The sequence below is a fragment of the Malus domestica genome, chromosome 07 (genome assembly GCF_042453785.1).
Source record: "Malus domestica chromosome 07, GDT2T_hap1".
NCBI classification, from domain to species: Eukaryota; Viridiplantae; Streptophyta; class Magnoliopsida; order Rosales; family Rosaceae; genus Malus; species Malus domestica.
The window spans coordinates 17,397,683-17,425,473 of NC_091667.1; the positions used below are offsets into that span (position 1 = coordinate 17,397,683).

At 36.2% G+C, this 27,791-nt stretch overlaps 4 protein-coding genes across 7 annotated transcripts; 3 read left to right on the plus strand and 1 right to left on the minus strand.

Moving 5' to 3' along the window:
* The first annotated feature begins 3,007 nt into the window (after positions 1–3,007).
* Positions 3,008–4,869, plus strand: LOC103439122 (protein FATTY ACID EXPORT 1, chloroplastic). The gene is made up of 2 exons (XM_008377674.4): positions 3,008–3,144; positions 4,059–4,869. Exon 2 carries the CDS (start codon positions 4,078–4,080, stop codon positions 4,714–4,716), a length of 639 nt encoding a protein of 212 aa, XP_008375896.3. The 5' UTR covers positions 3,008–3,144; positions 4,059–4,077; the 3' UTR covers positions 4,717–4,869.
* A 724-nt stretch (positions 4,870–5,593) lies between these two features.
* On the plus strand, positions 5,594–7,968 carry LOC103439121 (RING-box protein 1a). The gene is made up of 6 exons (XM_008377673.4): positions 5,594–5,730; positions 6,164–6,303; positions 6,414–6,464; positions 6,563–6,622; positions 7,463–7,534; positions 7,643–7,968. The coding sequence occupies exons 2-6, from the start codon at positions 6,171–6,173 to the stop codon at positions 7,678–7,680; spliced, it is 354 nt and encodes a 117-aa protein (XP_008375895.1). The 5' UTR covers positions 5,594–5,730; positions 6,164–6,170; the 3' UTR covers positions 7,681–7,968.
* A 3,147-nt stretch (positions 7,969–11,115) lies between these two features.
* Positions 11,116–17,010, plus strand: LOC103439120 (uncharacterized). 3 transcript variants are annotated; one of them, XM_070824708.1, is made up of 10 exons: positions 11,116–11,447; positions 12,652–12,755; positions 12,863–12,996; positions 13,205–13,289; positions 13,900–14,021; positions 15,108–15,203; positions 15,380–15,406; positions 15,626–15,755; positions 16,049–16,190; positions 16,654–17,010. In XM_070824708.1, exons 1-10 carry the CDS (start codon positions 11,392–11,394, stop codon positions 16,808–16,810), a joined length of 1,053 nt encoding a protein of 350 aa, XP_070680809.1. In that variant the 5' UTR covers positions 11,116–11,391; the 3' UTR covers positions 16,811–17,010. The 3 variants fall into 3 exon arrangements, with proteins under 3 accessions (XP_070680809.1, XP_070680810.1, XP_070680811.1); XM_070824709.1 differs by having other exon boundaries at positions 15,126–15,203; XM_070824710.1 differs by lacking the exon at positions 15,108–15,203.
* Positions 17,011–22,070: 5,060 nt separating this feature from the next.
* LOC103439119 (ATPase GET3A) lies at positions 22,071–26,171 on the minus strand. 2 transcript variants are annotated; one of them, XM_008377671.4, is made up of 7 exons: positions 25,707–26,171; positions 25,212–25,336; positions 24,908–25,058; positions 24,615–24,725; positions 23,448–23,586; positions 23,244–23,359; positions 22,071–22,607 (listed from the first exon to the last, which is right to left on the minus strand). In XM_008377671.4, the coding sequence occupies exons 1-7, from the start codon at positions 25,965–25,967 to the stop codon at positions 22,431–22,433; spliced, it is 1,080 nt and encodes a 359-aa protein (XP_008375893.1). In that variant the 5' UTR covers positions 25,968–26,171; the 3' UTR covers positions 22,071–22,430. The 2 variants fall into 2 exon arrangements, with proteins under 2 accessions (XP_008375893.1, XP_017188952.1); XM_017333463.3 differs by having other exon boundaries at positions 25,212–25,382; positions 25,707–26,060.
* Between the last annotated feature and the right edge of the window lie 1,620 nt (positions 26,172–27,791).

A 27,791-nucleotide genomic window follows, 5' to 3' on the forward strand; every position in this document is an offset into this window, starting at 1 on the left:
AAGTCTCCAGCTAACAGACTCTATTGACCGAAGACTTGAGGGACTACATTATGTACCATATATTGGGCCTCAACTGGGCCTCATGAAAAATACTTGGGGGACTCTAGCTCATTATTTATGTATTGAGGAGCGAGCCCTTATTTTATAAAAGGGACTCCCTCACTTTCATTAGAGAACACCCATTATTCATGTACTGAAGAGCGAGCCCTTATTTTATAAAAGGGACTCCCTCACCTTCATTAGAGAGCAACGCCGCCAGTTGAGCAACCGCCTTGCCGCGAGCATCACTCCTAACTCATCACTTATGTATTGAGGAGCGAGCCCTTATTCTATAAAAAAGACTCCTTCACCTTTATTAAAGAGCAACGCCGCCAGCTGAGTAACCGCATCGCCGCGAGCATCACTCCTAACCCATCACTTATGTATTGAAGAGCAAGCCCTTATTCTATAAAAGGGACTAACTCACCATCATTAGAGAGCATCACCGTCTACTGAGCAAACGCCTCGCCGAGAGTATCAACTCTAGCCCACATTTTTGTATTTAGGAGCGAGCCCTTATTCTATAAAAGGGACTCCCTCACCTTCAATGCCACAAGCCGAGTCAACCAAGGTAACATAAGCCACAAACAGAGCAGCCTCGCAACATGTGCTACTTCTAGTTTAGCACCATTTCAGATTGAGCACCGCATCATATCGAGTATCAGTTCTAGAAGATATCTAGTTACTTCGGCCCACACATGGACTGAATTTCAAGTCTTCAGCCAAAAGACTCTCTTGACTGAAGACTTGGGGGACTATTGTTAGTACCATACTTGGGGCCTCCGTATTTAGATCTCGTATAAATACTTGGGGAACTTAAGTGTAATTATGTAATAAAGGAATGGGCAAATATATAATAAGTGAGAAGCCCTTATTCTATTAAAGGGACTCCTCACCCTCACAATGGAGGAGGCCAATTCCTAGGCCCTCTCACCCCATCTCAAAGCTCTCGCTCTCAGAGCTCTCTATCCCTCAGATAAATACATAATCAGTGTGGACGTAGCCCAAACCTTAGGGTGAACCATGATACATCTTGTGTTATTTACATTTGATGCAGATTCACGATCAGATTTACGTTGTACCAAGACCTCCAGTTTTGTGCATCAACAAGATATGTGATGAGATATGAATGTGTCGTATAGGTCACAAGAGGTGACTCCAACTTAGATGCTAGCATATATGTGATGATATATGATGAATTGCTAGTATATATTTATGATGGGAGATGTGATGAAATGCTAGCATATATGTAATGAATATATGTGATGAGCTAGCATGTGTGGTGAATACGGGATGAGCGGGCAGACGTGATGAATATGCGATGAGTTAGCATATGATTATAAATATGAAAAGCATGACTTGAATTGATATATATATATATATATATATATTTCTATATTCTAAACTTTCTAGAAATTATACAAGTGTTGTAGCGAGGGGTTATATAAATTTATATGGTTCCTATTAAAATTTTTATTACTGGGCCACTCACCTTTGTCTTGTCTTTACCCTCCAGATCTTTTTAGCTGAGCTTTCTTATAATCGAGGAATTGTGGCAATTCTTAGTATTGGAGATCATTCGAGGGTACGATTCTTAATTCACTCTTCTGTACTTGCTTATGCTCTAACGTCACGTATGCAGTGGGTTCATTCCCGCTCACTAGTGCACTCTGGTATTTAGGCACTCTTAAGTTTAAATTTATTCACAACATTTTCACGTTATCACACTTTATGGCTTCGTCACCTTCCAGGTGTCGACCAGCACAGCTCGATTCAGAGTTCTAGTGGACATTCTGGGTCGGGGTGTGTCATTTGTGGGTGGCTTCGATCGTTTCTACAATGTCCTAAACTTGGGATCAAACTAATTTTCCAATTTTATAATTTTATGTAGGTTGTTATTTAATAGAGGTATAGTTAAAAAATATTATTTATTGATTTATGTTTTCTTAATGAATGTTGTATTTCCTAAATAGGATTCATTGGGCGCCAAAATCTTTTATTTCTTGCACGTAATCGCAAGCTCCAAAACGTGATATCAACTTCAAAAACTAAGGCATCGTTCCAAACAACTTTAGATAAACATTTTAGTCATTTCAAACTTTTATGGGAACTGTTATCAGCACTCTAAAAATCTAATTGTATATTGTTCATAAGTGTATATTTTAATTCTATATATAGAAAGTTCAAAACGTGATATCAACTTCAAAAACTAAAGCATTGTTCCAAACAACTTTAGATAAACATTTTAGTCATCTCAAACTTTTATGGGAACTATTATCAGCACTCTAAAAATCTAATTGTATATTGTTCATAAGTGTATATTTTAATTCTATATATAGAAAGTTTGGAGTGCAAAATTAGATTTTTGGAGTGCTAATAACAATTTCCAACTTTTATTTGTGATAGACGATGCTATCCATCTACTTTTTTTTTTATCTCCCACACACCTTTTTGAATTTTCAGCCATCGGGTCAAATAAATTAAAGAATATCAAAGAATAAAAATTAACAAGGGATGTGTGGGAGGTAAAAAGGAGTGTATGGAAGGTAAAAAGAAGTGTGTAAATAACATCACCCTAATGATATTGCATATTTTTTTATTCATCGACAATTATTACTATGTGGAGGGGTGTTTGCTTAAGCTGTGACTAAGACAAAATTATAACTTATTACATTGTAGAGCTTATTCCCATACATAACAGATCCTAAGTTAGAACTGAATCTTTTTTTATTAATTTAAGGAGTTATTCCTTTATACTATTACGAGAATTCCATTGTAAAGCTTAGCTAACTCTCACACTCCTTAGTGTAGTTATAATCGTTTGTTAAAAACAAAAAAAACAAAAAAGGAAAAAAAAACAACGAAGGGTATAATTGTAATTGGGCAAACAAAGAAACTTGGTTCCAATTTTCTTGAGCCCAGTAGCGGCCACGACTCCGTCAAAGCTCTCAGCCTTGTGACCTGAAAGTTTCTACCAAACCTTGATTTGTTCAAGTCGGCAGCAACTCCAGATCCTCCGCACTTCTCTCACTCATCTCTCATCTCTCTCTCTCCCACTCTTGAGCTAGCTACCTTTGGATTCCGTTTGCTGCTGCCGATCTGCAGGTAAAGCTTCAATCTCCATATAAAGTTTCCAATTTTTCACGATTTCTGGAATTTGGGTTTTGAACAATGGAAATATTGCTGAGTTCTTATAATTATGTGCAAATTAGTGGTGATTTGGACTGGTGCCTGGCAGAAGACTGTCATTTGTGATTCACATACTTGCTAGTCTTAGAGGAAGTTAGAATCCTATCGTATATAATCTAGGCCTTACGCGGTTTTGAGGTGTTGGGTCGATGTCGAAATCCACTGTATGGAAGTATGAGTGTGTGATTACGCGAAGAGGATTAACATGATGATAGTAAGCAACGATGACAACTTGGGTTTTCTTTCTCCCATTAGAGCCATGTTTACTTTCATTACATGGAATGGGGGAAGTCATGAATCGACTAAGGAAAAGAAGGAGTGGTACGGATCAACTAGCACTCCCTAGTTGATCTGATTGCTGATTTTTCAGGAATTGGATTATGGATTTAATTGTGGAACGCGTGAATACAGAGGAAGTTCGGAATGTGAATGATTGTTTATGCAAGTGATATGCTAAGTTAAGTTCATCTAAACTATGGGATGGGGATTCAACTTGGGTGCAGAGGAGGGAGCACACTGCTCTTGGCTACGCCTAGGTCTGCAAGATTTGGAATAATTTCAATACCCATGTTTTAGCAAACATTGGAAAGTCAAAAATCGGAAAAATTCCAATACCCATTCCATGTAAGTAAACATGTCATAAAGGGAGGGGTAAGGTAGGATGGTGGTAGCTATCAATTTGAATATCTTGTGGTGAAATGGATATTATTATTGGATTCCTCTATATATCCTCCCATTTTGGAAAATCAACAATTTCGGTTGAATCTCGATTTCTTGAAATATTGGATATAACTATGCAGGAAATTTCATTAAATTTATTTGTCTTACAGAAGTAATAACCCAAACAACATGAGCACAATGGCAGCAGCGACGACTTCACAGCTCTCATGCTTCTCTGCCATGAATCGCCAGCTCCACCTCTCGAGACGTTCACTCCTTTGCCCAACCACTGCTCATCCCAAGTCTTTGTCGCTGCTTGTCATGAGTCTTGAAGGTGGTTCCAAGACCAAGACTAATTTGAGTTACACAAGCAATGCATCAAAAGCAAAGTCGGATCCCATTTTAGATGATGAACTTGTTGCTCAGCCGAAGAGAGCAGCCAAGATTCATGATTTCTGTTTTGGGATTCCATTTGGCGGGATTGTTCTAGGTGGTGGACTTACTGGATTTATCTTCTCCAGAAATCCTGCCACTTTGAGCTCTGGTGTGCTGTTTGGTGTGGCATTGCTAGCCCTTAGCACCTTTAGCTTAAAGATCTGGAGGCAGGGAAAGTCCAGTTTACCGTTCATTCTAGGACAAGCAGCTTTGGCGGGGGTCCTCCTGTGGAATAACTTTCAGACTTACGCATTGACGAAGAAAGTATTTCCAACAGGCTTCTATGCTGCCATTAGTGCTGCAATGTTATGCTTCTATTCATATGTCGTCCTCAGTGGGGGAAACCCGCCACCAAAGAAGTTGAGGCCATCATCTGCAAGTGCTGCATCGTGATAGAAACTACCCGAAATGCCTGATTAGGTATTGAGGTTATAAACTTTTGTATGGCGGAATTTTGCATTATGTATACAAATTATAGGTGTTTTCTCATGAATAAGTGAGTTTTAATTTTGGTCAAGCAGGAGGCTTGAAACGTTTCCACCAAAATTTTGTGCAAATCCGCTTCCAGAATTGATTTTGAGGCGAGTGATAGAGTAATTTAGTGGCTGATGGGCTTTGATCTTGTACTGACCTTTATATCCCAAACAGTTGATTTCTTTTTTTGCTTTTGGACAAACGATAGAATGTGTAAACTTATTTTCACAAGATAATTTACCTACAACAAAATTACATCTGGATTTTGTTTTTATACAACGTATTAAGGGGTGGGGGAGTAAATTGGTATTGAACACACTGTTCATGAGACTCAAACCTAAGACCTCTCACTTACAAATGAAAATGAAATTACTAAACTATAGTACTAAGTGACAAAGTACCTCCGAAATAAATAATCACAAGTTGTGTTCATTTGATTTGAGTGGACCACCACACCTCCACTAACTTTTCCTTTGGGTTATTGTGAAACTCAATCTATGATTCATGTGACGAATTCAAGATTCTAATATCAGGTGGTCCTAATTAAGGCACACTAAACGCTAGTCGAACGGCAGACTGAGACTCATGCGCCTAAATGGAGTCTAGGCAGACTACCGAATTTAAGTAAACTGACTCTATATCATATAAATAAGTATCAATTTACAATGAAAAAAAAAATTATACTCGGAGGGCAACATATAATATTCTCAAGAGATTCAAAAGCTACCAAACAAACCCGACCCAACTCAAAAACCCGCCCCAACTTATGAAGCACGGCCCAAATCGAATAAAACCCGCCCCAACCTCTCGAAATGAAGCAAACTCAATTCACGTCTCTCTCCCCCTCGTCTTTCGGCGAAAGAAAAACTCTCCGATTCTTTCTACAGCGAGAGAAGAAAAGCTTCGTTGCCGCTGACTATCGCAACCCTTTCGGTACGTCCATTTTTCCTCAGGGTTTTTCAATTTTTTTTATTGTTTGGATTCTTATCGATTTTATTCGTTGTCGAAGATTTTACCCAGTTTTGGGATTTTAACTTTGAGAGGTTGAAGATTTCGATTTTCTTAATTTTTGGGTCGTTTCTGGTTTCTTGTTGGATTATTTTCTCAATCTTTTTTTACTCTCTAGTTAAACATGATTTGATATCCAGAAATTTCTAGTGTAATTTTTGTTGCCGATCTGCAAGTAAGCGTTCCTGAAATCCAGTTGTGTGATTTTCTTAATCTTGGGGCCAAGCATGGAAATATTACTGAATTGTTGAAATTTATTTGGTAAATTATTTTTGTTTGGCGTTTTTTTCAGACAAATTTTGGGGATATTTGGTGTAATACAATGGATTTTGATGTTTCTGTTATTCTGATTTTGCAGTGAAGCAATGGCAACACTGGACTCAGACGTTCCGATGATTCCTGCAGGCGAGGGTTCGAGCAGTGCAGGTCCTTCTTCGACCAAGAAGCCCAAGCGATTCGAGATCAAGAAGTGGAATGCTGTAGCTCTCTGGGCTTGGGGTAACCACTCTAAACCCTAACCCTAGTTCCTCTGGTTTGTTTGGAGTTTAATTTTGATTAATATGGTGTTTAAGTAGGTCACTGATGTTGTTTCGCCTTGTTGTGTGCAGATATTGTGGTTGATAACTGTGCCATTTGCAGGAATCATATCATGGATCTCTGTGAGCTTTTTACTTTACATTTTCATAGTTTGAATCTATTGTCTTGATGTCAGTCCTTTTTATTTATTGATTGTTATTTTTTGTTTCGTCGTGAATAGGCATTGAGTGCCAAGCAAACCAGGCAAGTGCCACAAGCGAGGAGTGCACGGTTGCTTGGGGTAATCTTCAGCTTTCAAACCCTAGTTTTCTTAAGTTAATGCATATGCTATAGTTTAAGTCGGGTACTGATTTTTTTTTTTCCTTAAGTTAATGTATGTGCCCTTGATATAGACTCTGATTCACACCACTTGTATTGGGTGCATGGATGATATGTCACCGTTGATAAGTATCTTATAAGTTCACTAGCATTTAATATTTTCAGTTATTAAAACGTTGTCAATTTTTATGGATATCTGATTGTTTCTTATTTTTCTTTTCTCCGTGTTTCTACCCCCAATACATTTTGCATAATTGGGAAGCATGTTCTTTGTATTTTTTATCATTGAAGTCTAAAAGGGAAGGATAAGAGCTCTGTCTTAAGATCATGTAAAGATGAAGGCTGAGACTTTTCTAGGCGTGGTTAGTGCTTTTGTTAGGTGCTTAGATATAAAGAAACAAACATGGAAACTCCTAGTTTTATTGGAAGGAAGATTCTTGTCTAATCAAAGGAAAAACAAAGAGTTTGTTGAAGCGGCTTTGTGGAACTGTACATTGATATCTCTAGCACTAGCTTGCTGAATTTATTTTTAGGCATTCTATGTGCCTTCAAAGCTTGTAGTTTATCATCTTTAGGACCACTACACAATTCATTCACCTTAAGACATTTGTTTGAAGCTGGCCTATTATGTCATATGTGACCTTACTGGCTAATATGCTTTAAATGGGTGTTGGTAGTGATGATTTTCTCATATGGGCACTTCGGTTATCGTTTCATATGGTTCTGAAAATAGTAAATTAGAGATTTATATTATCAGCATCCTTGTCTAAACGTCTTCTGTTTCTTTTTCTCATCTCTGTAGGGGTTTGTAACCATGCATTCCACTTCCACTGCATAAGCCGATGGCTCAAGACTCGACAAGTGTGCCCATTGGGTAAGATTTTTGCCTTACTCATCCCGTACCTGTTCTTATATTACATATTCTTATATTAGATATTTGCCTGTCTTTATGGGACGACGTCTTGTTTTCTTGTTAATTCAGATAACAGCGAGTGGGAGTTTCAGAAGTATGGTCACTAGCACCTTAATGTGGCAGGTTGAACGTTGTGTGCACTTGCACCACCCGCACTATCAAGGAGGGTCTCATCCTCATCCCCTCGTGTCTATCTTTAGTCATGCTTAATTTGTTATACTTTGTACTTTGTTATTTCAACTGAACCGGTATATTTTTGTGTTAAGCATTCGGGTGCTCAAGTGTCTGATCTTGGATTGGATTCGTTAAGCATTCAACTACAAATTTTCAACTGTATGCCTTTTGTAGGCGTGGTTTTCTTTTGGATTTGCAGGTGTATGGTTTTCTTGTTGTGATCTCGCTCTTGGTTTTTCATATGGTTCTTGGGTTGTAATCGATGGAGCAAAGAATCGACATCACAGAGATCATTCAATCGAGCCAAGTTTGAATTTTAACCTAAAAAACTTGGTACAGCCAAATGAAACATTCGTCGGTATTTAAGAAACACAACAAAATACATGTTTACCTACAAGAAATGTCAAGAGTTAAATTTAGTGATAGTTTGCAGGTTTTTCTAAGAATAAATCATTGTGGTGTGATTTTTGTTGTCAAACCTGTTGTTGGGCTTCTAACATGTTGGTTGACATTTTATGTTGTCTCGCTTCTTTTCGGAGCTGAGTATTTGAGGTAAACATAATCTGATACTTGAGATACAAATCTTTGGTTTGTGCAGCCAAACTTGTCGAGCTTCTTATCGGAGCTCAGACAAGGTATACCTACATGTCGGGATCATAAGACGGGTGCCGCAAGGAGTAATACGCTTTCATTGGAGATAATGAAAATCCCATTTATTCCGCCGTATAAGAAAAGGATGAATAATGATTATGATAAAAATCATAATATTATCCCTCTATCTTCACTCTTCGATCGACGGTGTAGAAACATGCTTACCCAACGGCCTTGATCACTCGGGCTGATGGTGTAAATTTGGGCCCAAATAGTAAAATTTCTTTTTAGCTAGAGGTGAATTCGAAGCCATGATCATATGTTTTATATAAATTGATTACATCCAGTTATTGTTTCGTAAACCATGAATGTGATTTACTTATCTTCTTTATAGAGAACTTATTCTTGTATGTTGATTAAGGACGCGTACTTAGTTTGCATGCAGGGATTTGATGCTAGAATATAAGGGAATTTCACCTAATCGTTATGAACTTATATTTGCAAGTAGTAAAACTCACTAGTCATGATTAAGTTAAGTAAATTCCTGGCAGGAGTATCATGCAGTTCATAGTTACAAATGTTTTGTCAATGCTTATGATTTTCACAGAACTTAATGATCTTTGATATGTATCTCTATCATGTTGTTCATAGTTAGGGAACTTGACAAGAATAATTTGGTTGCGTTGCTGAGTCCAATTTAATGAACTTAGGAAAATTTGAGAGTTAATTTGTGCAGTTCACGGTTAATTTGTGGCATTGTCATTCGTGGTTTATAGGAATAATAACCGAAAATCAATTTGTATGCATATGTTTCATGTGTGGAGAATAATCCTCTAGCTAGCCTTTCACCCAATTTTCGTCCAAACCTACTTTGTTTCTGCAATTTACTTGTTTTAAGTTAAAATTTCGTCCAAAAACCTCCCCCCCTTAGTGTTTTGTGTTAGTTTTGTCTAGTTTTCAGTTTTTAAGTCTAATTTGTGTTGATTAGCATCCCTTTTAATCCCCGACCTAGAACGATTCCTATTTATCCATACTACAATTGCATAATTTATAGGGTTTAATTTGTATGTTAGTTTTTACCATATCAGGTTAGAGATCCGTTGTTGTGCATTCATATGCTTACATGACTAGATAGCTTGATCTCAACAATGTCGTAGACACTCTTGATGGAATGCCTTTGACATGATCAAAGATCAAAGACCTAACCATTAAACATCTATGATGCCTTAGGTCAAATGACTACTTGGCATATTGCAACTTGCGAGTTCTTACATGACATGTATGTTCGAACTCTATTTTGATCGTTGTTCAGTGTACTCGATTACCTTTTGAGCACCTATGTGTTTGTCTCAGTGTCCAACACTAAATGACTTGAGACTAGTCATACTCATGCTTGAGTTAACATAACACATACTAACCTTAGCGGATTGTCAATGACCAATTGACAATTCTATGGCTATGAACGTTTTAGGAATGAACATAAGAGAAATGTCTCGTTAATCTAACTTACTTAGATCACTTCTCTCTTAGATTAAATACATTCCTTGGATTCCCTTATTGCTTAAACACATAATACAATAAATAGTCATTAATAATAAGCTTTACCCTTCATTAATAAACATATAATAGTTTAACACAATAAGTATTCCAAAAGCTATTACATCAAATGAGTGGCTTTGTGGGTATACTTCCAACATCTTTTCACTTGGAAGTAAGAGGTATTTGGTTCGAATCTCGTGGATAGCGAATTCGATACCAAATTAGGCTACCCATTATGTGGCTTAGCCAAACTCCCCATCATCTTAGTGTAAAAATATCGATGTACTCAATAACAAAAAAATAATCAATTCAATTTTAATTATATATGATTAATGTTCAGGAAGTAAAAAAGTATATGGCTATGGAGACAAAGGAGGAATATGTAACTGAGCATGGTTGGCTCCGTCAGTCCAATTTAATTAGTATAAATCTATATATATAAAGTGAGCACCCTAAAATGGTGAAACATTTAAAATACCATAAATTGTCCTTTAAGAATTTCATAAATTACAATTGAACCAAAAGAAGCTAAAGTATTTAACCATATTTTTATTTTGAATGAATTTAATATTTAAAATTATAGAAAAAAAAACAAAAACAAAACCTTCTTAATTTTTTTTTTAAATATGTAAATTAATTATTTAAATAAAAATAAATAAAAAGGTCAATTGCCACACGCGTATGTGTGTGGCAAGAGGCTAGTATCATATAAGACGAGAAGGAAGGACTTCTCACATGTCACATCACACACATTCAAACCAAAACATTGCAGACTTTCCATAGCCTCGACAAGCCACGTGTATTTCTACTTCCTCCATCAATTCCCACTAGATTTCACCATTAAAATAATTTAAAAAATAAAATTTAATATAAAATAAAATTTTCTCTCTCTTCATCGACCTTTCTCGCTCTCAAAATATCATGAATTGAGAGGACTTTTTGCTGGTTGATGGACAAATCGAGAGGAATTGGACTGACGGACGGAATTGAGCTTCTATCAGGGGCATAGGCTGGAAAGAAAAAAAATTGTTTTGCACGTGAGCTTGTTTTCTACTTAAGAGTTTTAATTTTTTTTTTCTACTTATGAATTTTAGATTTTTTATATTAGATAAAATTAGTAAATGATTTTTCAGTAAAATGAATTTAATCCAAACCTTTTTCGTTAAAGCTATTCAAAAACATAATTCAAGACCCAATACCCCATAATATACTAAAGCCTATTGTAGTGCCCAATATCCCACTGTACTAAACCCCATCGGGTCCAAAATCAATGGGCCCCGGATAAGTGAGGAAAACCAGAGTTATACAGAAGGAGCCTCGTGTCTTCATTAATGGGTTCATGTCAACAAAGCACTGGCCCTTTGTTACAGAGACGAAGCTTGAGGAGGTTTTGCTCCATGTTTGCTTTAATCTTCGCCACTGATGAAGCTGCAGAGCAGAATATAATCCGCAATTAATTGTTGAAGTAATCAAATTTTGTGATTAACATTGCGATTAAGCATTTGGGTTCGAAAATGATGTCTCCGAGGCCAGTTCCTGAAGACGGAGGAGGATCTTCTCCCCATTTCAGGTAACCCAATCTCATCTCATTTCTCTGTAATTTTTTTCTTTGATTTTTGAGGATTTTTGAATTCTAAAACCTAGTGCTTCGTTTGGTTCCTGATAAAGTGTGTAAATCTTATGCTGTTAATCCAGCTGGTATGGAAATCATAAAACTGGCAATGCTTTTCGTTTTGTTTGGTTGCTGGGAAAATTGGGTCCGAGTTTTCTTGGTGCTCAAGGGTTTGAGCATCATGAGTAGCTGAATAAATGTGTATAAATATAAATGCAAACAGAAGAAAACAAAATTTAGCTTTGTGTAATTGTGAAGTTGGGTTTGGTGGAGTATGGGCTAGTTGTAGCTTTTGTTGGGTAACAATCAGCTGCCTAACCTTGGAAAACTGTATCTGTAAAATTTTAGGAAGGTTTGGAATGCTTTGGCGGGTACGAGGGGCCATTGGATTGTTAAGTATAATGCTTTACAAATTTGGTGTTGATTAGTTTTGTTTTTCCTCTTTACTTACCCAAAAATTGGAATTTTAGTTGTAGTTGAGACAATGTTGGTAATTTCAGTTGCCTCAAGTTTACAGTAAACGGGCCTTTCCCAACCCCTACCCCCCACCACCACCGTAATTCTATGATATCTCCACTTGGTGTGCGAACACGTTGGTCAATATCCTTTACCACCAGTTATTAGGTTTATACAGTTTACTATCACTGTTTACATAAGAGGGGATTAATAGGTGATCAGAAGGTAGTGATGAGAGTTTCATTTCTACGCAGGTTCAATCTGTGGTTAGGTCGAGATTATGGGCTTATAAATTTTCACTATGTAATAAGTAATAAGGAGCTAATGTTCATTGTCGAAGGTAGAAGTTAGTTGCTGTGTAGTCTGTATTCAGTCTGGATTTTGTTGTTTTCTTATAGCTTGAATAGATTTCTATTTCACCACCTTCCACCCAAATAATAAACCTATAATAGAAGAACTTATGAAGTTCTGGGGTTTATCATACTGTATCTAATATGCCAATGTGTAAGCCCAATATTTTGTTTTTCTTTTGGGCAAGATCAACATTTCATGTGTTTTTACTTTGTTGTTCTTTTGAATGCAACTAATTATACCACTGTGATCTTACCTTAATGTAGGCAAACACCCTTTCAAATAATCCATATTATTGGAAATTTCTTGAGAATATGGTCAATTCACTTCTTGTATCGCTACTTGTCTGAAACAGGAGCTTCGGTTGTACTTTTTCTCTTCACCTGCCTGATCCCAGCATCCACCCTATTTATAATTATGCAAAAACCTTGGAAGGGCAGGCCGCTCTCAAATACACAGGTTCCATAATACTTTGGCTTTTATTAGAAAATACCTGAATAGGCATCGGTAAAGTTTATTCAATGATTGCCATTGCATAGTTCTTGAGTGTTCCTTGTTGTTTTCAGGTGGTGCCTTCTATAATAAATGGTGGCATAACAGCTTTATACTTTATTTTGTGGGGAAAGGGCCTCAAATCATGTGGACCTCTAAGTTAGGCTTGGCTTATAAGATTTCAGATACCACTACTAATGCCTTACAAGTGCTTGTTTATATAAGTTTTCAATTGTCTGAATATTCTATTTACTTTTTTCCCTATTTTTTCAAATTATGTCAGTATGATTGTGAGCAACAATTAGCCAGTAGCAATAAAACTGTGGTGACGATATCAGATTGAACATAATTTGAACAAATAGAATTGATTCTGTTAATTATAACTGATTTTGTTTCATCTTTACATATTATGTTAGAGCTATATTAGCAGAGTATTCTGCTGCTGTCCTTCGAGTACCGTCTGGAGTATTATATGGTCGGAGGGGCCACGTTTGGAAAAAGGTAGCTCAGTTAGCTGCATTGTCCTTTGCTTAGACCGTGTCTTCATATAAATAATCTATCATTATCTTCGAGCACATGAAGGCCTTCACTAATGACCTTGGCCATTTTCTCACTTCATTATATTATCTTTGTTGGACAAATATCCCAGAATTTTTTCTCTGGCTATATAAAATAGATTAGGACTTCATTGACTAGGCTGGTTGGTATCTGGACTTAGGTATTCAAGTTTTAGTGAAGATATATCAAGGAATAATAATACAAGATCGACAGTCCTGGTGACTTAATATCAAAAATATTTTGATTGAAAATTGGAGCTATTTGATTCCTCTTTACTCACATGGATGTTTCTTCATCTTTTACCAGGTAGGTGGGCTTATTGCAATGGTGGCATCTTTCTACTTCTTGTCTCAAGGATGGGCCATGGAATCATATTCTCCATTCTATGTCCTCTCTTATTGAATCTGTTGTTCTTTCACTACTATATAGGATAGTGTGTTTTATTGTCGTTCCTTCTTTTCCATTTGTCTTTCCTCTTCTGTCTTGTTTTCAACATAATGATTGTGTTTTGGTAGTGTGTTATTGTGACTTAACCTGAAATTACCATTTCAAGATATCCTCGATGATGAGGTTCAGACGGAGCAAGTGTTGGGTATAAAAGAGATGGCACTTCCAATCTCTGCTGGAATCTTATCAGCACTGAGGAGGGTGATTGCCCGGCGTGTTTCGCTCAAGGTGCTGAACTGCTGATATTCTTCTATCTTCAATTATCTTATTACTCTTTTGCTCTAACCCAACCCAAGAAATATATATGTATGGGATAGGATCAAGGGACAAACATTTTTACAAATATTTTTACACTCTTTTTAAGCCTTTAGTTTACATGACATCCTAGGGTCCTAATTTATTTATTAAATGACATGGATGCTTATGTGGATTTTAACTAATATTAAAAACAAAATAAAACTGAAAAAACATAAAATCTATAAGGAAATTAAATATAAATTTAAAAAGGAAGATAATTTAAAACTAAAATTGGTGCTCCCATTCTCATTTCGATGAAGATTTGGATTCACACCCTAGCTGGAGTGAAAACATTATTATCAGACTTTGAACCCTGATGAAAAAAAAAAAAACAAAATCATGAAATCTCTTCTTTGCCGATGAGGTCTGCAATGATTGGATGAAATAGGTAATACCCATGGTAAACAAGGATTGAATAAAATATGATACCAGGCATAGGTAATACCCATCATAAACAAGGATTGAAATAGTTTGTTTGATTCGAAAACTAAACTGACAAAACTAACAAGATTTTGAAGAACTAAATTTAATCATCCTGCAGATATGAACAGTAATATAGGGTTTTATTTTGCTTACCTAATGAAGATTTACTAGACTAATAAGTAAAAGCTTGATTTGTTGTAGGGGCCATTAGAATTTTGTATCAATCCAAGGCATGGAGTTGCATGCCTCATAGGCAAAGAGGAAGGTTGAGGCTACGAATTAATGGAGTTCACACTTATAGGGTTTCTTCCCTTTAAATTTTATATTTCATTTCCTTATAGATTTTATATTTTTTCAGTTTTATTTTATTTTTAATATTAGTTAAAATCCACATAAGCATCCATGTCATTTAATGAATAAATAAGGACCCTTGGATGTCATATAATCCAAAGGCTTAAAAAGAGTGTAAAAGTATTTGTAAAAATATTTGTCCCTTGATCCTATCCCTATATATATATATGTGTGTGTGTGTGTGTGTGTGTGTTTATTTTTCTTTTAATTAAAACAATTAACAAATTATTGTTGCTAGTTTAGCCCTTTCTGTGCTTTCAGAATCAACTTAAAAGGCGACTTAATGCGATAACTATTGCATCTGCAACATGTTTTCTGTTTCCTGTGGACATGATCATAGTAAGTTCTATGATATGATAAGCGGTTCTAGGTCGAATTTAATTAGATTGACATTTCAGTGGGTCTCTAGTTTAATTTTACGGGCTTGCCTTGTTTAATGTTGGTTTTGTACTTTATTTGGCTTCCCTGTTGTTCACTTTTCTAACTTTTCCTGTTGTTTTTGTTGGAGCACTTAGGGATCACCTTCAAGTACCAGCGATAAGGTGTCCTTCTCTACTTGGGCTTTTCTGAGCACCATTCTTTTTGGAGTAATCTTGATATTTTATGTCTATAGTATAGCAGAAGAGGGGTATATTTCACAACTTTCGATGCAATTTTGGCCAATTTATCTAGAATTGCTTGATTATCAGTTATTACTTGTTGCCTACATGAACATTTCATATACTTTATGTTTGATCAGTAATGCTCCTAATGTGTTATAGGTTACACATGGTTTTCTCTTCTCCAAGGCATTTAATGGTAGCTGGAGGATGCATAATCGTTATGGAGTTGTGTACAAAATGGACTTTTCTTTTCCAGGCTTCCTTATTTGCTGCTTAATTTTGGGCTTTGGTATGTTTATAGTGTTCATCACTGCCAGTGTCGGCATTGTCATTGAGATTGTGATCAACGTTATCCTCATCTCTATTATTGTATCATGTGATTCATGTATTCCATGCAACTTACTGAAAATGAAATATTTGCTGGTACATATGAGTGCTTCTTATGGATGTAATTTATTTATTAATGTATGAATTCACTTATTTGCATATCTGCATTTTTAAATTTAATTTAAGTGGTGTCTGTTTCATTTTTATTTATTAGTTTTGCATAACTTGTTCGTAAAATTTAAATAACATTTGTAGGGATATATGAGGCAACGTCTTTGGAACGTGGTAGAAAAGATTATTTTCGAACTTCAGATCCATCAAATGGGATGCTAGGGGAGGGACCAAATTCAGATGTCTTCACTTCCAACTTGATTTATGTTTGCATCTGGATTACAAGGTTGGAATTATCATTTGGTTACAAATTTTTCATCTTTATTTGCTATAGCTGGTAAAATTTATTGCAAATTGTAGTCTTGAAAGTAATAGGCATATTGATGATGTTCGTTCCAGTTATGTGAGGATCTACAGATTTTAGCAGAATTTTGAATCCTGACCCTTCATATAGATATCAGAACACGTAGGATTTCTTGGTATAATCAACATCCCACCCGAAAAGCCAGCACTGAGATACACACTAAGGCGCACAATATTGTCAGCAAGTTTTCTCTGTTATTAGTATTTCATGATAAAACCAATATTTTAGAAGTAGCAGGTAGCTATTTTGCATTTGCTGAATAGTCTAAAATCAAATGGGTTGGAAATACCGTCCCTACCAAAAGTAGTATACAGAATTTCTCATCTCGTCTCAGATTCGTGTTTTATTTTTAATTGCTGATTACACTTCTCTGTTTCTCATGCAGTTGCAATTGTGAGTTAATGTACATCAGTAGCAAATTCGTCGGCAGCAAGTTGCTGGACAAATGTTGGTCCATTAGTCAGATGCTAGAAAACCAAAACCAGGAGGAGGGAAATATACTCGTCGCAAAACACTACGCAAACCCTGGATTGTTGAAATGATCGGAAACTCCCGAGAAATTTGTTGTTTGTCGATCTTGATGTGGTATGTCGGGGGATCTGGCAGTGTTGAATCTGTTGAATCCATTACCACTCAGAAACGTGCTGTACGGTTCGAACCGGCGATAATTTACCATCTGTTGAAGAAATATACTTGTACTAACTTTTCCGGAATTTTATGACTCCATCTTCTCTCTTACAAATGGTTTTTAGTCATGAGATTTTCGTACAATGTCTGTACCCTAAAAATTTTGCTTGCTTCGCTTACTGTCAAGGGTGAGAAAAATTTAGGTGGACGAATATTTGGAAAAGTGGTGCAATAACTTACAAAAAGAAAATAAAATGGTTGAAAAAGTTTTATTCTTTTCAGGGTTAAGTACAAATAACAACCCAACTTTTAGGGCAATTTCAAATTGGTTTTAATCTTTTAAAATATTTCAAATAACCGCCTAACATTTTAAGAGTATGACATATGTTAGATTACTAGTGTTAAATGATGACCTAAACAAGTTTTGAAGCGTGATTCAAAACTCTATAGCTGACGTATGAGTGGAAATCATCTTCAATATTTGTTCACATCATTCATTTAACATTAACGAGATCAACAATTAACGTTAGTACTGTCACCACTCAACGCTTGTGACCTAACGATTGACTTCATGGAGAGCAATTATTTCTGAGTGATTAGAAGATGTAACAATTAATGTTTGCTTCGTTGAGTGCCATGACATTGTTGTATTTCCATAAGTGAACACATACCAGTTCATGAGCGGGCTTTATGCAGATCGGAGAGAAAACCAGCATCTGCCTATCCAATAAGATTCTGGTCATTTGTGGATACCCATGTCTATTATCATATAAAGATATTTTAAAACATCTTTGACTCCCTTCCAATGTCGAATTGTTGGAGTAGAGCTATATCTTGCTAATAAGTTGACTGAAAAAACTATATATGGTCTAATACATTATGCTAAGTATAGTAAAACACTTATTGTACTCAGTTATGGTACTTTTGGACTAAGGACTATTTCATCATCTTCTTTTGGGCAAAATGGCTCTTTCTCAATGTCAAGAGAGCAAATGATTGTTGGTGTACTGAGTAGATAAGCTTTAACCATCCCCAATCGCTTTAGGACTTTTTCAATGTAAGTTGATTGATGAACCAAAATTCCACTAGTACAATGCTCAATTTGTAGGCCGAGACATTACTTTATTTTCCCAAGGTCTTTCATTTCAAATTCAGATATTCAGTAGTTTTTTTGAGCTCTTTAGGAGTTCCAACTAAGTTCATGTCATCGACATATATTGTAGCAAATCTAAAGTTTGACTACCTAATAAACACATAAGGACAAGTGACATTATTGGTATATCTTTCCTTGATTAAATACTCACTGAAATGATTATATCACATTCGTCTAGATTGTTTCAACCCATATAATGATCACCTTAATTTGATTGTGAGCACATGTCATGGTTTGTTTGTTGTTTCAGGCAACTTAAGTCTATTTGGGACTTTCATACAAATCTCAGTATCTAATTCTCCATATAGATATGCAATGATGGCATCCAAAAGTCACATATCAAGTTTCTTTGAAAACCACCAAACTTATCTAGTAACTGAATGTAATTACATCCATTACAGGAGAGTATGTCTCGTCATCAGGTATGAAGCAATATTTTCACTAACCATAAAAATATGAACATGATTATCAACGATCATAATTGTTCATTTTTCTGTATTCGCTAAAAGCAAAATGAAAATCTAAAAAAAATAAAATAAAATAAAATCTGGTAAGAAGAATAGAGTGTAAACGTGAACGACAATCAACAATTAGAAATAAATCTAGGGTTTATGGATTATGGTGTCGAATTTCGGAGTTAACCTCTTCACGAAAGTTGTAGAGCTTGTCTTTACGAGTGTTTGTATATTCTTTTTACATTTTCATTAATTTTGCTTAAACAAAAAACGTTGTTTACAAGGGTATGGAGGGTTTTTAAAATCTAAATGACAATGTAACCTTCGTCAAAGTGTAAAGGATGCGATCACGAGCGTTTGCCTATTTTTTTTCAAAGTTTTTCACACTTGTAAATTAATAATATGAATTTTTAATGTGCTTTGGTATTTTGTAGGGAAAATCAAATTACATTAAAAAAAATTCATAACAATTAATTTACAAGTGTGAAAATGTGAAACAAATATGCAAACACTATCATCTATACTTTTGGGTACATCGTTGTTTGAATTTTTAAAACCCTTCAAACCCTCGTGAACAATGTTTTTAGGTGGAGTTGAAAACGTGTAATAATATATAATAATTAATTCCCAAGTGTTAAAAATGTTAAAACAAAACTATGAAAATGCTCGTGATCGCATCTTCGACGCTTTGATGATGGTTACATCGTCGTTTGGATTTTTATGGTTTAGGGTACGAAGATACTAATTCAGTGGTAGCATTGTGTATATATTAATTTAGTGTGGTATTTTTTATTGAAGTAAAATATTTTTTTAACGGGTAATGGGTTGAGTCATATTACCCTTTAATTTTAACGGATCAAGTTTGGATTGGGTCATATTACCTGTTCATTTTAACAAGTTTGACACGACAAGATTAGTTTAGATATCGAGAATGTCACGAAAATGACATGAACATGACAAACACGACACAATCGCCAAGTCTAGGTGGGGGGAGTCTGGTAAGTCTCGTGACACGTCACAACCTAGATATCCAAAAGACACCTGGATGGCACGTGTTAGCCGATACCAAGGGTGACAAAAGCCATGAATGAAGCTACGAGGAAATGCGGAAACAAGCAAACTAAAAATTATGCCAAAACAACATTCACAACGAATATGCAACATTTAGAAGCAATAATAACAGTAAATTCAATTTAAGCATGAAAGAAAACAGAGTATCCAACGATCACGAATCTAAATAAAAGATGTACGATTATGTCTAGAGCATACCACTAAACAAAAGTGCTAGAGAGAAGTAAGACAACAAGAAGCAAATAATCATAAAAGGAAGCCATACTCAAGCGGAAGGATGCAAGGTCACTGATAGGGAAAAGCCTCGATGCTCAGGTCGTACTCCTCGTCACTATGTCCTAAGGGAGGGCACAAAACAGAAAAGGTTAGTGGACCATAATTTATAATAATACTAATACTATGAAAAACCGATTTCTTTTAGAGCACATCAACCCCCTGTTTTGAAAATCCATATAATACTACATATAGTAAGTTTTCTAGAAACTCTAGCATGCCATAAATTCATTCGTAAAACAAGTATGCGTAAAACAATGTTCAATAATGGTGCTAAAGTCGCACGAAGGTAAATAATCTCATCAATACTGTACTCTATAGTGGTATCATAGTCGCCCGAAGGCAGTACCTGTCCATCACCCGAAGGTGAAGCTGTACAACACTGGGTTATGCCAGTGAAAAACATGGTAGGCCCCATCACTCGAAGATGAAGCTGTATGACTCTGGGTTACGCCAGAGAAGGAAACATAAAATAGCATAGCATACACACCGACACTAGCCGTGGCTAGTGAAGCTGTCCGACACTAGTTTCACCGGTGAAGCTGGGGGTATAATATCTCACTATTCTTCAATGGTGTACTATGGCCATAGACATCATACCCGTGTTGTGCGTATGTGTCGTATGATAACCCTCTAGATAAGCATCGAAAAATATAAGTCAAACTCGTATATTAAAACACTGAAGTTCAAGGGCTTAAAACCTCATCTCATCAATCATGAAAACGCATATTCATAAAACCCAAGTATTTCATATACGAAAATCCCTTATTTTGTCACCTTTAAAAACAATGTAAATTCGATAATTCAAAAAATATTTCATAAAACCAATTTAAATAAATCATAAGTATATAAATCCATAAAACATAATAGAAAAACATATTCAACTCATGAAATATGCCATGCATGCAACCCTGACAATTTATAAAATATGCAATTTAAGAAGGGGTCCACCCACAAATATTCCGCTATCGGAAAACCACTCGAACTAGGGAGGACTGGATCACTTCCAACCGATGCACCGTTTTGGAGTTGTGTCATGGTCATAAATTAGCTCGAAAGCCATCGGGTCTCACAGAAAAATATGGAGAAGAGTTCTCGAGGTATCCTTGAGTTCAAACACTACCAAAACACCTCAAAAACTACCTAAACACAGTACTAAACACGATCTAGGAAGATTTAGAGGTGAATTCGAACTTACCTCGTCAGAAATTACGTGCACAGTGATTGTGCACAATGCCGAGAAGAAGAGAGAGTGTGAGATCGGAGGGGGTGAGGGAGAGAAGGAACAATCTAGGTGGTGGTGATGGTGTGGTCGTGGTGGTTGTTGTCTATATGTATGTGTGTGTGTGTGTGCGCGCTCGCCGGAGAGGAGAAGAAAGTAAAGACGAGAGAGAGAAAGAGGGAGAGTTCTAGAGAGAAAGATGTCACAGGAGTGGGGAGAAAAGGGCACCAAAAATGGGGGAAGACATGCCAGGTGTCAGCCGTGTAGAGGCCCAAAGTGGGGAAAAATCTTTACTTGTGAAATTACCAAATTACCCTTGTCGTTCAAAAATCGTAGAAGCTTCGTTTTAGCTCCAAATTCGATTCCGATTGCACCTACACATTCGTATCAACGAGAGCTACAGAGATAAATTAAACAAAAAAGTCTAACATGTCAACAGACAAAAGTCAACCTTTATGTTATTAGGGGTATTTCCGTAATTTTAACTAATTAAAACATAATTATCGAAACAGGTCGTTACACCTCACAAGTATTTAGTTCAAATTCGTCTTTAGTGAGAATCAAATCTAATACATCTCACTTACAAATGAAGAGGAATATCATTAAATTATAGTACTAAACGGCAATTAGTAGACATTTTAATTACAAGAAAAGTCACAAGTGGTGGATTGCTTTAGCAGTTACGCCTTTCCTCTTCAACTCATTACATATTGGGTCAAACCCTCCCACTCTCATTAGCATAGATTAGCGATATCATTTTGGAAAATGGTACTATTTATTAGGGTCTCATATTAATTTGATATGAACACACAACTCCTAACATGGGATTTTTTTTTTCTCCATCACAATCTGGAATGATTAAAATGTGAAGAATTGTGGATCAAAACTTACACGATTTTTGCCTAATCGATAATCTTATTTGTCGTGACTCATGAGTCATGGCAGAGTTGCAGACTAATTGGTTCGAAATAATTACTAATAAAAGAAAATAAAAAAATAAATCCCTGTAAAATGCCCATTCATACTCCCACAATGGTGCCAGAATCCAATGTATACAAAGCTTATAATCCATTTACTATTCTTTCCGCAACAAAATTGCAACACAATCTGACATAGAGCTAAGGGCAGGTGATAGAACAAAATAATTTCGCCTATAAATTCTTCGACGTCAGAATCTTCAATGAAGTAAATTACATTAATGTCCAATACATGACAGTTCTTTTGATCTAGATTCTAGGACGACGTAAAAGAACTCATCAAATAAACCAAGCAACCCGGAAACATCTATCGGCATATAGCCTAAACTGGGAAGTGAGTATGCCCTCTGTTGCTAAACTAGGAAGGTGGTAAACATGGGAGTATTAGACCTTTTGTTTTCCTTTCCTCAGTCTTTCTTGTTCTGTTTCGGCGTCTTTCAACTGCTGCCTTAGAGTGAGCACCCTTTGCTCCAACTCTTCCACTGTGCCTTTGCTGGTGGAAGGTTGGTATGGTGTCAGAAAATGACACGAAAACGCTTTTAGAGCATCAACTCCTGTAACCTACAAAAGTAATCAAAGGGATGTTGAATAATAAGCCAATGATTGTAATTGTGCTTATACAATGACAAATGTCAGATTACGAATACTCATGGTGCAAATGTTAATGCAAATTCTAAAGCTAATAAGCCTTAGAGAAGAAGCCTCCTTGAAAAGAGGTGAATTTAGTTACCACATACAGTACCAAATTGGAATCAAATCGAAGAATAAAGAGGCCTCAGATATTTTATGGATAGAAATCATCAGATGGTGGTCTCACAAAACCCATCAAGAATATCTCCCACACTATACATTGTGGAATGAAAAAAAGGAGTCTTAGTAAATTAATCAACCGACCGAAGAAATATCAAAGCACTAGGATATTCGGTGTGAAATCACATTCCTTACTTTTCTCAGATAACCGAATATTCTACCAAAAAAATTATAAGAATATTTGAATAAATATAACTAAACAAAAATATTAAGCACAGACATTATTTGTGAAAGGAAAAAATAACATTGGTTTCCACATTTACAAAAATAACAATCAATCAAATGGAAAGTATGGGGAAGCATGTTGCAGAAGTTTACAGATCACCAACCTCTTTTCTTTCCAGAACAAGTCAAAGTTTCATAAATTATGGCACTCTATGGTCTTACCTCTTCCGGCAGCAATGGCAGCTTGGTGATGTTAAAGTCATCATACAACATGTAGAACTGATCTAGGTACTTTTGTTGCATTCGCATTCTTGCTTTGAGTAGTTTAGATTCTGTGCCTACAAAAACAAAATTACCCAAAAGATGATTAAACATAAGCTCAGAGCACGTAAAAGAAATTAATGTACACGGACACAGTAGGCATACCTTCTTCATCGTAAAGTACTTGGTTAATGATGATATTGTGTGTATCTATCTCGAATTTGGTGAGTTCCTGCACCAGTCTCTCTGTTTCATAGAGAGAGAGGAACTCTGGGATGCAAACGCAGACAAAGGTTGTCAAGTCCTGCCAAAAGTGAGATTGAATGCATCCATAAATGCCTATATATTTGGAAATTTAATTTGGAGGCAAAAGTGTGATTAAGTTTGGAAAGCAACGTTAGATTTTGAAAAGAACTTAAAATTCCTTCTCCTTTCAAAACTGACTCATCAAAGCATCTCTACTCACGATATTGAAGGAAACAAAAGGTTTCAGCTTCTATCCAACCACATGAAAAAGTACTTTTTCTTCTTTAGGGGTGAGGATTGGAGATCAAGAAGTACCAAAGAGTGACTGCCTTCGCTACCTGGATCTATCTTGCAAAAGAATAGAGAGTTGGATGAAGACCTCAACCATAGAATGCAAGCTGGATGGATGAAGTGGACGAGTGCATCGAGTGCGTTATGCGACCGTCGTATGCCACTAAACCTCAACCATAAGGCCAGCAATGCTTTATGGTACGAAATGTTGGGAGGTGAAGCTTCAACACGTACATAAAATGAGTGTAGCGGAGATGAGAATGCTTCGTTCGATCTGTGGGCTTACGAGAAAGGATAAGATTAGGAATAAGGATATTCGAGGTAAAGTAGGAGTAGCCGAAATTGATGGAAAGATGAGAGAAAATCGGTTACGGTGGTTTGGACATGTGAAACGAAAGCCAATTGACGCTCTAGTTAGAAGATGCGATTACGAGACAGACGTTCAGAGCCGAAGGGGTAGAGGAAGACCTAGGAAGACTTTGGAAGAGAATCTAAGAAAAGACTTTGAGTACTTGGATCTAACGGAAAACGTGACACAGAATCGAGCGTAATGGCATTCTAGGATTCATTCAGCCAACCCTACTTAGTGGGAAAAGGCATTGTTGTTGTTGTTGTAGGGAACCAAAACCTAACCAAGGAAAAAAGTTTATTTTTCTTTCAATAATTATTTACCCCCTTTACCTTTACTTTAATGTATTACAGATCTCAAACATATATGTTACCATTCATTTGTTATCTTATCCAAAATCAATGATACAGTCAACAAAAAAAAGGAAAATGATCGAGCATACTTACTGGATCTTTGAATTGCTGATTAACTTGTTCAATCACATCTTTCATGCCCTCCAGCTTTCCCAAAATTGCATCCTCTCCAAATTCGTCACCAACACCAAAGAGGCTTGTCATCTGCCTCAATCAATTTTGAAACACTTAATACCATCAATGTAGAAACAGTTGTAACTGACCAATTACAAGCCTACAAAACTCGGACAATAGGAATTGTGAAAAAGTGAAAAGTCCACTCGTGTTTTAAACCATATATATTTGAATGCAAGGTATGACTGACAAGAGGGTTCAACGGTATATACCTGAGTCATTAAACCGCCAAATTTATTTTTCAAAGACATCACTTTCGCCAGACCTTTCTCCAAGGTTGATGGAAACTGCAACAGTCGAAGCGTATGGCCAGTTGGTGCAGTATCAAATACTATAACCGAATAATCCATTGTTTGGACCAATCTGCAGGGACATAATTTCCACAAATGATTTAGCAGATTGATTACTAACACAAAATTAAAATAAGTAGCACATGCAAGGAAATCTACCAAGATAGTAAACAGCAAGCAAGTATTGGGTTTAAAAGAAACAAACATAAGGGATCACGAATCTCACTTTAGCATCTCTGCAAAGCTCATGGCCTCATCAATTCCAGGAATGGCATTTGCTAGATCAGAAAACAAATTATCCATTCCATCGCTACCGCTCATGTCTTCGTGCTCAACGGTAGGATCCACTTCCTATGTAGGATCAAAACCAAACAATGAGACTGGTATAAACTGCAAACTACACACAGACAATTGCATGCATAAAGAGGTCAAATTCAGAAACATTCATTAGTCCAGGCAATGAATAATTGGCTCTAATTTCAGAAAAAAAGATCAAATTCTCAACAAATTGTTCAGAGAACTGAAACTGAACTCAAAATCTATGAACTGGGAATCCCGAATTTGCTCAAATAACAGCAAATTCTAAGAATCCAGCAACTGGGTATCTCTCAAATTCATCAAAAACCCAAAATTCCACCCAAAAATAATTCCCAAAATTCAAAATTTACTGAAAGAAGAAATAATTAACCAGTATAAATAAATTGTGAATCGAAGAGCGTACCATGGCATAGAGATTGGTGAACCCATTAACCAAAGTTGGAGTCTTGGTGAACTTCTGCTGAAAAGCATCGCTTAGATTGTGAGCGGGGTCGGTGGAGATGATCAAAACGGAGGATCTGACTCGGGAGAGAAGGATCGAGAGGATTGAGCTACATGTCGTTTTGCCCACACCACCTTTGCCGCCAACAAAGACCCACTTGAGGCTCTCTTGCTCCAGTACGTTCTGTATAGTCCCCTCTGGTAAATCTGACGCTGCCGCCATTTACTCACAGACCACCGTTTACTCTCTCTCAAGAGTAAGCACTTGAACCCAGAAATCTAGAGAGAGAAAGATACAGTTGGAAGGAGACTGAGTAAATCGAACCCACCCGGGAACGTTATTATTTGGGGTGGGGTCGAGCCCACGCTCTTCCAAAGGTGATTGTTGTTGTGGTGGTGAGAGCAAGGTTCAAAAACACACTAGTCAGATTGCAGATTGAGACCTAATGATTAGGTCGTTAGGTAGATTAGCTAGATTTAAATAAATTTATTATATATCGTATAAATAAGTATTTGTTTATATTTAAAAAATATATACATAATTACATTGAAAAACATAATTTGTAAAATAGAATGACATATGTTTATACCATATTTAGAGCTTCCGTATTTAGATCTCGTATAAATACTCGGGGGACTCAAATGTAATTATGTAATAAAAGAAGGGACAAATATGTAATAAGTGAGGATCCCTTTTTCTATAAAAGGACTCCTCATCCTCACAATTAGGGGAGACCAATTCCTAGGCCATCAGATACCTCACTCTCTCCCTCAGATGCTCTGAATCTCTCTCCATCACTTCTCAGATAAATACATAATCAGTGTGGACGTAGCCCAAATCTTGGGGTGAACCACGATACATCTTGTGTTATTTACATTACTTGCAGATTCACTGTCGGATTTACGTTGTTCAAAGACTTCCGGTTTTGTGCATCAACAACATATATATTATAAAGTAGTAAAACATAATAAAACATGAGAACAAGTATATAATGTGTGCTCATCTAAGTATTTAACAAGTCTCTTACAATTTATTAAAAGAAATAAAATGAAAAATAAAAGTTATATACTTTTTGTCTAAGTAAAAGTTGCAAGGCGAGTTTAGGCGGGTTAGGCTGGCGCCTAAGCAGGTATATGTGTCATTTTCTAAATTTCAAACGCCTGGTGAATAATCGAAGCGGTGGCTAACCGCTTAGCACCTAGATGCCCAGGCGTTGCTAGGCAGGAATTTTAGAACAGTGGTTGAGAGTGAGATGTCAGCCAAAAAACATGCATAACAGAATGATCCGGTCCTATGCGCTGAATCGTCTTTTTATTCTTTTTTTTTTTTTCATGATAATTTTTAGAACTCCTTGTAGAATTTAGAACAGTTACTCAAGATTTTGGAGGAAGTCCCTCTCAAAATACAAACAATAGGATAAATATATTAAAATTCATCTAAATTACGGTAAGCATAATTCGAAATGCAAAGAGTAAAAAATAAATTGAGAGTGAAAAACTTTGAGAGTCACAATTTCGCTATTCAAACTTGCACGATTAAACTTTTTGAGGATTCTTTCTTTCTTATGACTTAAAGTCATTTTGTGATGACCCGTCCCTAATTTTCCTATGTAATTTCTCCCCGAGTATGTGAATTGACGATTATACCCTTATTGGCAAGAGACGTGGACTTATTCTTATCGCTTTCCTTTTTATTTCTCCCTATTGCATTTAAATTGTACACGCTAGTACGAGTAGACGTAGATTTTAAAGTGTAAAAATATTTACTTCGAAAAGATTTCGATTTCCTTTTACTGTAGGAAATCTAAAAACCTATCCATTGGATTCCTTTTTATCCCATCCTGTGCACCTCTCTTCATTATTTCACTCTCACCTATCCCATCTCTTCTTTATTTTCTGTCCCCCTCTATCAGAAAAGGTTCTCTCTCTCTTCTCTGTCTTTCTCTCCCGTATTCTCTCTTCCTCTGCAACGCCATGAACGAACATCAAAGCTCATAAATCGAGCTTGAAACCAACCTCATTTTACTCCTCTCATCTTCACGAACAT

Bases quoted from the DNA above. Each gene is read 5' to 3' on its own strand.
- LOC103439120 (XM_070824708.1), top strand. From the start codon at position 11,392: ATGATGTCTCCGAGGCCAGTTCCTGAAGACGGAGGAGGATCTTCTCCC. The intron at 12,756-12,862 runs GTTCCATAATAC...TGTTGTTTTCAG, and splicing joins GGCCGCTCTCAAATACACAG to GTGGTGCCTTCTATAATAAA. The intron at 13,290-13,899 runs GTAGCTCAGTTA...TACCATTTCAAG, and splicing joins GGGGCCACGTTTGGAAAAAG to ATATCCTCGATGATGAGGTT.
- LOC103439121 (XM_008377673.4), top strand. From the start codon at position 6,171: ATGGCAACACTGGACTCAGACGTTCCGATGATTCCTGCAGGCGAGGGT. The intron at 6,465-6,562 runs GTGAGCTTTTTA...CGTCGTGAATAG, and splicing joins GAATCATATCATGGATCTCT to GCATTGAGTGCCAAGCAAAC. The intron at 6,623-7,462 runs GTAATCTTCAGC...TCATCTCTGTAG, and splicing joins GGAGTGCACGGTTGCTTGGG to GGGTTTGTAACCATGCATTC.
- LOC103439122 (XM_008377674.4), top strand. From the start codon at position 4,078: ATGAGCACAATGGCAGCAGCGACGACTTCACAGCTCTCATGCTTCTCT.
- LOC103439119 (XM_008377671.4), bottom strand. From the start codon at position 25,967: ATGGCGGCAGCGTCAGATTTACCAGAGGGGACTATACAGAACGTACTG. The intron at 25,337-25,706 runs GTACGCTCTTCG...GATCCTACATAG, and splicing joins TCACCAATCTCTATGCCATG to GAAGTGGATCCTACCGTTGA. The intron at 23,360-23,447 runs GTATGCCTACTG...TTGTTTTTGTAG, and splicing joins AGTACTTTACGATGAAGAAG to GCACAGAATCTAAACTACTC.